The following is a 13,721-nucleotide window of genomic DNA, read 5'->3' as shown; positions in this document are numbered from 1 at the left end:
AAAAAATATAATATATAACTAATATTTCAAGCTTTAAAATAAAAAATACAAACACTAAAATAAAATTAGTTATATAAATGGTACTATTCTCTTCGAGTAAATTTCAAAACATTTAATCATTATAATGTGGCAAGAGGCAAGAGAACGGAAGGTAATTGATGCCTTTGAGATGTGGTGTTGGCGCCGAATGCTTCGCATTTCTTGGACGGAGCACATGACGAACCAGTCAATCATCCAGAGACTGAAGATAAAGGAACGGCTCTCGACGATATGTCTGAGAAGAATTCTACAGTTTTTTGGACATATTATCAGGCGCGGACCGGACAACCTGGAGAGACTGGTAGTTTTGGGTAGCCTCCAGGGAAGGCGAAGCAGAGGAAGAGCGTCTGCGCGATGGAGCGACCAAGTGAAAGAGCTGACTGGGGGGGCACCATCCATTCTGCCCTAAGAGAAGCGGAAGATCGAGAAGGATGGAAAGTCTTGGTCGCTCAAAGGATGTCAAAATTGAAATGTGGTGACAATTCTCAGCCATGAGTGCACGACCAAGAAGAGAGAATGTACTTTTAATATAGTATCATTATATATATAATATTATTATTTCCAATTCTCGGTCTTCAGTATTACTAATTTCAAAATATCTATGTTGAAATCATACTAGGTATATGATTTTCGGTAATATTAAATGGATTTATAAAAAATCTCACTACTATTCTAAAAACACAAATTCCTCAAATCTAGAAGAAAACCGTTCTATAATCTGTATATAAATGATGTACAAATAGAGTTTTCTTCCCCAAATTCTCAATAATATGTTTAAGATTTTGGAAATGTGATAATGATTTGTGTATTAAATGATCGTGAGGGCTAATCAAATATTCTCCGAGGGCGCACTGGCGCCCGCGGGCGCCGCGTTGCCGATCCGTGATCTAGATAGCTAAAAGTTTTACCATGGACAATATTACCTTTGTATATGAAAATATCAAATAAAACAGACTTAAATTAAGATCTAACCAGCTGTATAAGAGAGGTAAGTGAATTAAATGGATAGATCTTAGGGGCCTGGATCTTATACGAGTGGAGGTAGGGATTGTAATACCGGCATTTCAAAACCGGTATCCCAGTATTTTTCGATATCGAAATACCGGTTTTAAAAATCAGACAATACCGATTTATTCGGTATTGAAATTGGAAACAAAATGTATTAATTAACATAAAAGGCTTAACAGGACTGTAATTTTTTTGTCGGGTAACGCGATGTCTGGTTTACTTCCGTGGCCTTTTATTGTTCTTCGTGACCAGCAATGACACATGCTATAAAATATTAATATTTAAAAGAGATTTATAGAGATATATTATTGGTAGATAATTTTTTCACAATTATTTACGAATATAGGTATTAATACTGGCATTCAATAGGAAACACTGAAATATCTATATTGGTATTTTCATTCGGTATTGCAATTTATAGGTGAAAGTGAAGGTCTTTATGCAAAGTTCCATAAAGAGCCATATGGCAGCCCAAGTTGCTGCGATCTTCTTGGAACCGACATTTCTGGTTCTTCAGTCACATTTTCTTGTACAGCAGCAATGTTTTTGCGTGAACCCGCTGGACAAACATGTGTCAAGCGATCCAAAACACCATCAGTCTTTTCAAAATATTAAAACTATGAAATATTAAAAAATCCCTTACACAATATAGAAAACTTAATAAACTAAAGTTTAATAATACATATGACCAAATATATCTCAAATTGAAAGCTTCGTATTTTTCCGTTAGGTGCCTCTGGTAGGTAAAAGATTCGCTTTAACGTAAACGTGATATTTATAAACGGGGACCGAAAAGTTCTAAGTAGTATCAAACCAGGAAACTATATTACCTCGGACACATTATGAGAGGACAAAAGTAGAGTTGGGTATTTCCCGAGAAAATCTCAATCTCGAGATTCGGGATTTCCCGAAATGATGAAATTTTGAATTCTCGAGATTCGGGATTTCCAGAAAAGAGTTCTCGAGATATCGGGAAATTAAAAAAAAAAAACCTGTAAAAAATCCTAGTGTCCTCAGTGTAAAAACAGACAAATTCCAAAAAAAACATGATTTTTTTTATTTATGTAAGAAGATAAATAAATAGAAGTAAGAAAACAAAAATAATTCAAAACATTACTATTATTAAAATAGAATTTCAAAAAACACAGACTGTCAATCGCTGCGTCTGACAATCGCGTACGTTTTTGAGACACAAAATTCCCTGATGTTGAAAAATTGCGCTCATTTTGAGTCGAAGTTGGCTTAATTGTGTTCGCCCCGATCAGTCTTTCAACCTTTTATGTTTTATGTTTTCTGTCAACTTTTTTCATATAGAAAAATCGTTTTTTCAATTAATATTTGATAATAAAAAAATCCCGAAATCATAAAAATATCAATTCTCGAGATTCGGGATTGAAAATTTCTAAAATTTCTCGAGAATTACCGTCGGGAGTTTCCCGAAACCCAACTCTAGACAAAATTACAGCATTCCCCAATTTTTCATTCAAGGAAAGATCAATGATAAGCGTAGCAGAGGACGGCGCCGCATTTCGTGGCTTAAGAACCTCCGTGATTGGTACGAGTGCAGCTCCACTGAACTGTTCCAGATAACAGACGATAAAGCTAAGATCGTCTTGATGGTGGCCGACCTCCGCTAGGGGATGGCACAATAAAAAGAAGAAGATATTTGTATTTTTGAATAATCGTGAATTTAGCTGTCATGCGCGGGACAATCTATTTTGCGACGTCCTGCAAAATCGGGACATCTGGCAACACTGCTACCTACCTAATATTTAATTTATATTTCGTTCTCATCTGACTACGTCTATAGATTAGGCAAGATAAAGAAAACTTTCCCCTGTACAATAAAATATATTACATTTGTATTTTTATCAACTTGATACGCACTCCATCAAAAAATATAATTAAAACTTATTCCATTATTATTTACCACGTCACTGAACATTTCCATTTTTTTTTCAATAAACTTTACTGATTTGCATGCCAGTGGTGCCTCGTATAAAGAAAGCCTAGCAATACAATATTTCTGATCACGTCCAAAAAAATCTCAATTCAATGCAGGTTCAGGCTGTATAGATTTGAATGCAGTGAGGCTTGTTTGAACGAAAAATTGCCCTTTCTTCATCTTTGACTTGAAATAAAAAATAAACATTAATTATTTCTACGTCTGGCTTTCCGACAAAAGAAAAATAAGTCAATTAATAACTGTCTTTATATGAGTACAATGTCCTCAACATTATTTTTCATTGCTTTAGATCAGAGTTTCTCAATTAATTTAAGTCACGGAACCTTTTTATATTTTGTATAACTTAACCTTAAATATTTCAACGTAAAACGTCAAACGTGCTGTAGGTAATAAAGCAATTATTCAAGTGTGGATTCTCTAATAAAAATAAGTAAAAATCGTTGTTCCAAAAGCAAAAGGGCACATGCGACATTTTGACGATTTTGAGTTATGAATGTAGTTTTGTTCTTGTTTTTTTTCTCTACATTATAGAGGCAAAATAGTATTTGTGGAGTTAAATCCATGAAATCACAATTTACGAATGAAAATAAAGCTCACTACTGTATTTTTGTAAACTAATCTTAACTTAACATATAACAAGAATATAACGTGTACAGTGCACACGATCTTCCCAGTTATGTGCAGTGGTTACACAAATAATATAAGAAAACGGTACTAAGTAGGTATGTATAATTAATTTAAAATGTCTAAATATTTTGTTGCAGAAAAGGGCCCTTAGGAGTAAAACCCACTTAACGCAGCAAGTGTGGCTCTCGCGCAAAATTTCACAAGTGGCGCGTAAATCAATGAAAATACAACGTAATCAAATACGCCAGCGCCCACTGGATTTCACGACGCATTATACGCGCCCGCCGCATGAATCATCGTTTTTTCGCGAATCACCGCTTCTCGGCGATACGAATGAAAGAAAATACAATGGAGTCCATTCATTGAACACAGCGAGCAAAATCACGCTCTGGACGGCGTCGTCGATCGACGGGCGAAAAGTCATTATTTAGAACAGAGAACTCATTGTTTAATTTTATTGCATGTCCTATATTTCGCTGGTTGAATAATGTCCTCGTAAATATTAATTGCAAGCCCCGAAATAATATAATATTTTTATTGCTTTGTTATGAGATTCGCTGTAATAATAATTATTTTGTGCTGCTTGGGCCGCTTATTACATAGGTGAAGGGTAATGCGCGGCAAGAGACGTGTCATTATGGTTATGAATACGCCGACTTCGCCCGCTCGACGCGTTCTATGGGCACTATCGCTTACGACGAAAACCTTTACAAGATTCACAGTCATTATTATTAAATATTTATTTAGAATTAATTGCTCAATTTTCTACTTCTATATAATTATGTGAAAGTTAATTAATTTTGATTAATTGTCGTACTTATCGCAAATTGATACGAATATTTTAATTCATAAAAATAACAGATTCGGAAAAAGTGATCGATGAAAATTCCATTCGTCTTAATTGCTTTTCTGTAAATGGTTTCGGTACATTTTCGTTCGTACGAATTACATGTTACCAAAAACATCAACATTAACTTTACTTATATGTCGATTATTTCAAGAACACAACATTTTATTTAAATCTAAATTATAGGTACGAGTATAACTATAATATTATGATGGCAATTCGTCCTTTATTTAAGGATATCGTTTAGATTTATTTATCTTATCTTCCCAGTTATGTTTTTTTCGTAAATTGTACTTTATTTTTGTTGAAAGCAAGAAAACATCCAGCACTTTAAAGAAAATTAGATGATTGGAAGAAAATTACTTTAATTAAGTAAATAAAGGAAAAACGGGCGTAGGAAAAATTTGGAAGGATAGCTAAAAAATAAAAATAAATTCTCTCGACCTGGCTTCTGGGCTGATTTTTGTTTTTAATGTATATTTACAACAAGTCAGCAAAATCAAGAAAGGCAGTTTATTATTTAAGGCTATAACTCAGTTGAGGCACGGTCTAAAGAGATCGTGGCTAGGCGATGCGCGGATTGCGGGTCGCGGGTGCAAATGACGCATGCCAAACGAAATATAATTTGTCATATAAATCCAAAATGCGTCCATTTAATGTTCTGTTTATAAGCGTCATAGAAAGCGGCCGTGCATATCCACAGCTGTGCATATATGACGGGTGGTGGTGCGAACTTTAACGTATGTTCTATTGTTCTATTAGTAACAATAATAATATATTCATTCACACGTTTTCTTTTTCAAGTAAATGGGAAACGTTTTTTAGTCATTTTTACACGATTTAAGAATTAATACCCCCGTCGCCATCACGATACAAATTGACGTGTTCACAGCTCGACGTTCGCTCTCCGATTGCCAGCGAGTCCAAAATTTCGTCGCACCTATAGTTGAAAATTATTTGCCGTTTCACTGAAGTACCATCTTAAGTACCTAATACAATACCTACACGCCATGTATGCAAAAGCAAAACAATTACAATGTAAAAAAAAAAACAACCTTATATTTCCTTATATCATTTGCGGTTATCACCAGAGCGTTGGAGCGGAGCTCCTAGCAGGAGCACGGAGCACTGGAGCAATGGGATTTTACCCGGAGCAGGAGCGGAGCCGGAGTACTGAAAATCTGTAGTGCTCCACTGCTCTGGATGTTTTTTTTTATTATTAAATTTTCGTCCTAAAATCCAATGAAAATACTATATTTTGACACTTTGCAACACTGGAATTATTTGAAATATGGCAACACTGCCGAATGATAAATAACCTCACTTTTTTGACAGAAGAGGCAAATAATGAGAGACGATTTACTGTCGGAATTTTGTTTAATAGAATTAATAATGAAAATGACGATTATTTTAAAACTATTTATTTTTATAAATACATATAATACTTATTAAAACTTTTTATCTGAAGCGGAGCAGATCCTGGAGCTGAGCCGGAGCAAGTATTAGGCCCCGGAGCGGAGCAACTCAAAAAAGGGTCAGCTCCAACGCTCTGGTTATCACAACCTCGAAAAATGATACATATAAAATGAAAATCAAATATTAACCGATCGGAGGTAGGTATGTCATTGCCATGAATGTGGCTTAAATTTTTGCTCATCGCGTCAGTGGTTATGAATACGACTATTGTACAGATATAAATAATTGATAAAGTATCATTTAAAAAATCATGCTATTGATATTAAAACTATATTAAACTACTTTACCGTTAAAAAACAAGACAAACCAGAACAAGATGACTGCCGTTAGAGATTCTTGGGAGCATTACTAGAATTCAAACTTAAATATTGAAGAAACCCAAGTGATTTTTGTAGAGGAAATAGTCACAATCCAATCTGGTGAATTTATTGGATAAATTCACTGATGAAGCAAATACCTAGTCCTTACAACTTGTATTTTATGTTGATTATTCAGTTTTTCACTTTTAGGTATTTTTGATTTTTGATGAGGATGTTTAAAAACCGAAAAACTTTCAAAAAAATAATACCACTAAAGAATTTTTAGATGATACTATTGATCACTGAGAATAAATAAATTAAGCAAACCTTCCCAGTAAAATAATAATATTGCAATACTATCTCAATCCATACATTTTTATATAATATAGAAAAATTGGTTAAGGCTATACCTCAGTTGAGGCACGGTCTAAAAAGATCGTGGCTAGGCGATGCGCGGATTGCGGGTCGCGGGTGCAAATGACACATGCCAAACGAAATATAATTTGTCATATAAATCCAAAATGCGTCCATTTAATGTTCTGTTTATTAGAAGACTCCAACCTTCGCACTGGATTAGCCAGTTTCTCACCGGCCATGGCAACTTCGCCGCCAGATTCCACTCGTTTGGCTTGATAGTAGATGGGCCGGATTGTACTTGCGGGCATGACCACCAAGATGTTGAACACATCCTCTGGGATTGCCCGCTTATGGAACTCGAACGAGCGGAGCTGTTTACCAGGGTCCGTTCTCACACGGGCCCAATTGGTCATGGAGATCTGATAGCAACCGAGGCCAACTTTGCGGCATTCGAGAAATTTGCAGCATCGTATGAGGATCATCCATTTCAATTCGTGACACTCAGTATGCGGGTACACAAAGCGCTTAACGTCAGCGGACAGCAGAACCAGTCCAAAAAACAAAAAGATTTCCTTTCTTAACTTTCTTCTTTAAGCACTACGGTGCATGGCTGCAGCATCAGTCCTGTGCGGCTCCGTCTCGGGATGGAATGAACACTTAAAATCACTTCTTTCATACACGTTTAAAGCGTCGGGTGGTGGTGGGCACTTTAACGTATGTTCTATTAGTAACAATAATAATATATTCATTCACATGTTTTGTTTTTAAAGTAAATGGGTAACGTTTTAAGTCATCTTTACACGATTTAAGAATTAATACCCCCGTCGCCATCACGAAACAAATTGACGTGTTCCCAGCTCGACGTTCTCTCTCCGAATGGCAGCGAGTCCAAAATTTCGTCGCGCCTATAGTTTTAAATTATTTGCCGTTTCACTGATGTATCACCTTAAGCCACATTAAAAACTCTAATTTGTAATAAAAATGTACAAAAATTTAATAGAATGTATGTTATTTATATAAAAACCCCATACACCTTTGATTGTCGCAAAATTTTACTCAGTATATTAAAGACATTTTTTTCAAACTTTGATGTTGATTATCTCCATAACACACTTTTATGGGTTAGTATCAAGTTTTTCGACCACACCCCTCAATTTATAACAAAACCTTCGTCAATACTCCTAAATAGAATAATATCACAGTTCTTAAGGTAACTCCATTCTGAGGAATTAACGATTTGACCTCGTGAGAGGAGATTTAACAAAAAACTGCTACATACATTTTTGAGAGTGACTACCTGCGTAGGTAACTATCTTATTCATCAATTGAATTCACGGAATGGTTCCATTAGTATCGTGACTGCGAGCCCATTCTAATTTTTTGTCGTAATTAAAGGTACACACTGAGTGCTAATTCATTACGTTTTTTTCGCACAGCCTGTACAATGTATATCCGTGTATTAATGTCTCTTAATAAATACGAAATGTCATTCATTAAGAATATGTACCTACCAACACAAAACACCAACGAAAAAGAAACTATCATGTTTAAATTAAGAGTAAGCAGTGAATACGTAGACTATAGAGCATAGATTAACAACCTTTTCCCCATGGACGACGTAATACACCATTTGAAAATTGCCAAATGCATTGGCGGCGCTTTTTATAGTGGACTGTAAATTGTATATGATTCTGATTGTGGATATGGATGCGGGGGGCGGGGGGCGGTTACACGAGAGTTAGGCACTAGAGACCGAAAATTTTAACGTTAGGCTTGTCGGCGGCGCTCGCATTGTTTTCGATTTCGAAGTATTGTGAGAGCATTGCCAGGATTGGAAGATAATATTTCCCACTACCTTAAATATGTTATGTATTTTCACAAATTTCATATACAATGATATACATTTTTTCCCAATAACTTAGTATAAATTTTATATGGCAACATTAAAATTTCAAGTATGTTTTGTACCTGTCATCGCGGCAACTCTTTCAACAATGTTGTTGAAGGGCCAAATGAGCTTATTTTATCGTTTTTCTTCTTTACAGTAGGATATAAGATGACTTTTAATCTTCCTGCTATCACTTTTCAAAACTTTTTCTATTATTAACACGTCTAAATTACTGATACCGCGCACTTATAAGACGCGTCAAATGCTTTCAAGGTGAGGGGAATGAATACTGAAACGCGAGAGGAGGGGTTTATAGTTCTTCAAGCCACCGTACATCAACTTAAACTTTTCGCACTCTAATCTTACTGTTGTTCAACTGTTTGGCTGAAGCTGGTTCCTGGTGCATCCTAGTAGGCACTCGCACGGCACACTCTTAAGTCAAAAGAATCTTATGTGCTTGACAATGACCTCTGCAACGTGGCCGAAACGTCGAAGAAAGAAGTACATACGGTTAAAACCCAAAAATCTACTTCGATTTCATTTAATTATTATATCAATGAATCATCAAATTGTATCGCACAACTAGGGCTGTGGGTCGAAATATAAATATATTGTAACTTAAGAATATTTTCCACTAACGATCACTTATTCTTATTACGTCTATTTGTCAATTTTTTTAAAAATATATATTAGTAAAGAAAATGATAAATTAATCAGATTTGTTTACCTTTGTTGCCCTTGTCCACTTTGAGGAGGTGACACTTTTCGTCACCAGGATCGCGACAGCAGTCGATGACGTCACGGCATGTAGTGCTCGGAGTGACAGGGACTAATGTGCCTCCTTCTCCGTCACACCACACGCGAATTATCATCTGAAAACAAAAACAAATTCATTCATATTTTAAAGTAATAAAGTCAATTAATTACAATCTGACATTTGTTATCACACCCAAATGGAAATAAATTTGGAGTAAATTATTCTAAATTCGACGTAGAAAGGTATTTTATTTATTATTTAATAAAAAAAAATGACAAGAAAATACAACCGGTAATAAAATTGAATAACTCTATCTGTGATTAATCATTAATAAATTTATTAATTATAAACAGGAATGTCGGGGTTGATTATTTGTTAAGCTGTAAAATTTCAAGTTCATTGCTACATTCATTAATTGAACTAAATAAAAATTAAACAATTTACTTAAAAATCATTGAAATGAGAATTTATGCAAATCTTTAGAACAAGGTACTTTGAGTTGATTCCCTATAAAAATAAGGTATCGATATATTAAACTACCACAAAAAATACAATAAGACGGAAAATTCAATACATATCCCAAAGCATTGCCATTTTTCAAAAATTACTTGTTAACTCCACGAAAAATTGCTCCAACTGCTTTGTTTATTAAGTAATCGTAAAAATAATGACTTTAAAATAAAGACTGTTTATTTATTAAAAAGGTTTCCAGACGGTAAAGTTTGAAATAAGGAACATTTTGGTATAACTAACTCAATATGTCATTTTTTCGAATTAGTGTCTTCTGCCAAAACAGTGACGACATATTGTTTTTCAATTTGTGTCTGTCAGGGTATGGACCTAATAGGTTGAGCAAGTGGCTGACATCCATTTCTCGTAAAAAACAAAATCTGTCAATACAAAACCTCTATTCTGTGGAGACCCATATGATCCTATTAGGATCGGGCATGGTCGAAAGAAAGAAGATATAATTTTAAGTAAACATCAAAATAATTAAATTGTATCGTGTGAATTATTTTCAAAGGTTCTATAATCTCGGATATCTTAAAAAAACGACTTATGGTTTTGAATGATGTTTAAAATCATACTCTTTTATTGTAAGTACCTATAAATAAATATATTTAATGTGATCATAAATCAATGTTGATTCAGACGATGAGAAAAGATAGTGCATCGTAATGACAAATACAATTTCCTTACAATGTCTATAGATTGTTCGGGTTTAGCTCCCAAGGATCTGAATTTTTAATTTCGTTTTTCATACGATAAGCGGCCAATTAAGACAGCTATGGGATATAATATATGATCCGAAATGGATAATTTCAATGGATTTCAATTTTAATTATTTTATTATTCTGTATAATAATAATATTGTTAGAATGGAGGAAAAAATATGTAGCGAGAGTTGTATAAGATTGAAATAATGTTTTAAAGGATAGTCATGTATTGATTGGTCTATGGGTATTTATGGAATTCTGGAAAATTCTGGAAAGGAAATTTCATTCCGATTTAAAAGTGATTTGTTTTAATTAGATAAACAATCCGTCTTCAAACACATTAAATAGAAAGAAAAAAGTCAAAGATAAACTTACAAGGATCCCGTCTTATTATTACATAATATTTTATGGTCATATTTATTATTAAAATTTAGTTTATTAAGTTTTCTATGCTGTACCTAAGAGATTTTTGATTAATTCATAATATTTATATTTTTTATATTTATTTAAAAAAAACATCGATTTTTATAAAAATATAAATGTGTATAGCTTGAAATCCTTTTCATTGATATCAAATCGAGCTTTAATATTGGGACCATACCTAAATAAGTGTCTAAATAAGGTTATTAAGTTTTCTTTGATGCAGTGAAAATATTTTTGAATAAATTAGAGACACCACGACGACGCTGTTGAAGATTCAAGGTATTGTTAAGACGATACCTCAGTGAAATGGCAAATAATTTTCGAGTATAGGCGCGACAAAATTTTGGACTCGCTGGCAGTCGGAGAGCGAACGTCGAGGTGTGAATACGTAAATTTGTTTCGTGATGGCGACGGGGGTATTAATTCTTAAATCGTCTAAAAATGACTAAAAACGTTACCTATTTACTTGAAAAGGAAAACATGTCAATGAATATATTATTATTGTTACTTATAGAACATACGTTAAAGTGCCCACCACCACCCGTCATATATGCACAACCGTGGATATGCACGGCCGCTTTCTATGACGCTTTAAACGTGTCTTAAAGAAGTGATTTTAAATGCTCATTCCGTTCCGAGACGGAGCCGCATGGGACTGATGCTGCAACTATGCACCGTAGTGATTAAAGAAGAAAGTTAAGAAAGAAAATGTATAAACAGAACATTAAATGGATGCATGTTGGATTTATATGACAAATTATATTTCGTTCGGGATGCGTCAATTGCACCCGCGACCCGCAATCCGCGTATCGCCTAGCCACGACCTTTTAGACCATGCCTCAACTGAGGTATAGCCTTAATACATTGCTTCAAATTAATTCTAAAAGGTCGCCATATTGATATGAAATTAAGTCGTTATTAGTGAGGGAATCGGTAGCTTACACAGCGCTCGGAATGCGATGGTTGTAAACAAATGTCTCATTCTGTACAAATATTTCTAGGGAGTATAATTACGATAAAGAATGCTATTTTATTAACTCTTGTTTACCTATTGGTTATTCATTTAAAATCATTTTTATTAAAAAAATAAGTATGTAATTTTACTACTATTTAATCATGAATAATTAACACAAATTAAATGTAGGATTAAAACTACTTCCATCATGAAATACTAGCCGTTAAAATCAATATCGAACATTAAATTTGAAAAATATATTTCCTGTTGTAAATATTGATAAAAAACAGCCATTACCATATTAAGTACAGATTATTTTTGTAAGATACGCCATATACTTACCTACATAATATAATATTAATATTTTTTAAACTGGTTTTGTCTATCATGCGTTATCATTTTGATTTATCGGCAGACTCCCACCCAAAGCAATTTGTATGAACCTAGCCCAACAGGTGTTAAAAGTAACACAGGAAGCCAAAAAGAATTATTGTTAATTAAATACGGCCAACAATCTCCACGACGGCTCGTGGTTTCGAAAATGTGTCTACATATTATTATTTTAATCGTTCAGTTTTAGTTTTTAACAGTTAGATACGTAACGGAGCGTCCGCGGTGGAGCGAAGCGACCTAGAGAGCGAATCTCTCGGCCTTCTCATTGATAAACGATGCTTCACCAAGGTTTAGAAAAATGAATCTGTCATAATTAACTATTTATTTTCTTTTATTCAACGAATAATTCACAAGATTTAAGAATGTACCATTTTAATTATTGAACATACATCATTTTGAAAAACACTTTCAACACAAACACAATAGAAAAAATCTTTTTGAAAAAAGTAAGCCACCCCGGCAGGGAATCGAACCTTGCATCTCCCGGGTTTACGCCCCATCCGCGCAATACCTCTATGCTACGCAGTGACATCCTAATTGCGACAAATTTTAACTATTGGCCACTTTTAATACCCACTCATCAGTGCTCTTCTAAATCAAGCTACTTTGGCAATCGATTTTTGTTTATTAAATCAAAGTAGATAGATACCTATTACTTCAATTACTAACCAGGATTTCTCCAATATTTTTTATGATGTAAGTTACTTGAACTAGCTAACAATTTATAATTAACTATTTCTTTTATTCAACGAATAGTTCACAAGATTTAAGAATGTACCATTCTAATTATTGAACATACATAATTTTGAAAAACACTTTCTGAGAACAAGAAAAGAAAATATAATTAATATTAAATTCTACAGGTTTTTAAAACGGTTTTATCGACAGCTATTTCGGTTGTAACACCATTATCAAGACTAGCTCAAGACTAGCTAAGAAAAGCTATATAAATGCTAACTCAATTAATACTTCCTGAGAAAATATATTATAACCAATAAAAAAAAAATTGAAAAAAGTAAGCCACCCCGGATGGGGGCGTAAACCCGGGAGATGCAGGGTTCGATCGATCTGTGATATAGGTATGTAAAAACGTGGATTACCCGCTTATGGAACCTGAACGAGTGGAGATATTTGCCAGGGTCCGCCCTCATACGGACCCAATTGGCTACACAGATCTGACAACCGAGGCCAACTTTGCCGCATTCGAGAAATTTGCAGCGTCGTATGAGGAGCGGGATAGGCCCGACTCTGTAGTATCATGCATTTCAACTCGTGGTATACAGGGCGCTTAACGTCAGCGGACAGCAGACAGAGGTCCATTTTTTTTCTTTCTTAACTTCCTTCTTCAAGTACTACGTTGCATGATTGCAGCATCAGTCCCGTGCGGCTCCGTCTCGGGACGGAATGAGCACTTAAAATCACTTCTTTCAGAAACGTTTATAGCATCATGGAAGGCGGCCTTGCATATC

The 13,721-nt window shown here is 34.5% G+C and overlaps 1 protein-coding gene across 1 annotated transcript in view; it reads right to left on the bottom strand.

Annotated features, from left to right (window-relative positions):
- The window catches only part of ASPP (Ankyrin-repeat, SH3-domain, and Proline-rich-region containing Protein), a 1,089,659-nt gene that overhangs the window by 817,946 nt on the left and 257,992 nt on the right, over positions 1-13,721 (bottom strand). The window contains exon 3 of the mRNA XM_085948756.1: positions 9,235-9,379. Coding sequence (XP_085804882.1) covers positions 9,235-9,379 — 145 coding nt within the window. The remainder of the gene's footprint in view (positions 1-9,234; positions 9,380-13,721) is intronic.

Source organism: Rhyacophila brunnea, unplaced genomic scaffold (genome assembly GCF_057557595.1).
Source record: "Rhyacophila brunnea isolate RB1 unplaced genomic scaffold, BYU_Rbru_1.0 scaffold_21, whole genome shotgun sequence".
Classification (NCBI taxonomy): domain Eukaryota; kingdom Metazoa; phylum Arthropoda; class Insecta; order Trichoptera; family Rhyacophilidae; genus Rhyacophila; species Rhyacophila brunnea.
This window is presented reverse-complemented; position numbering and strand designations above follow the sequence as displayed.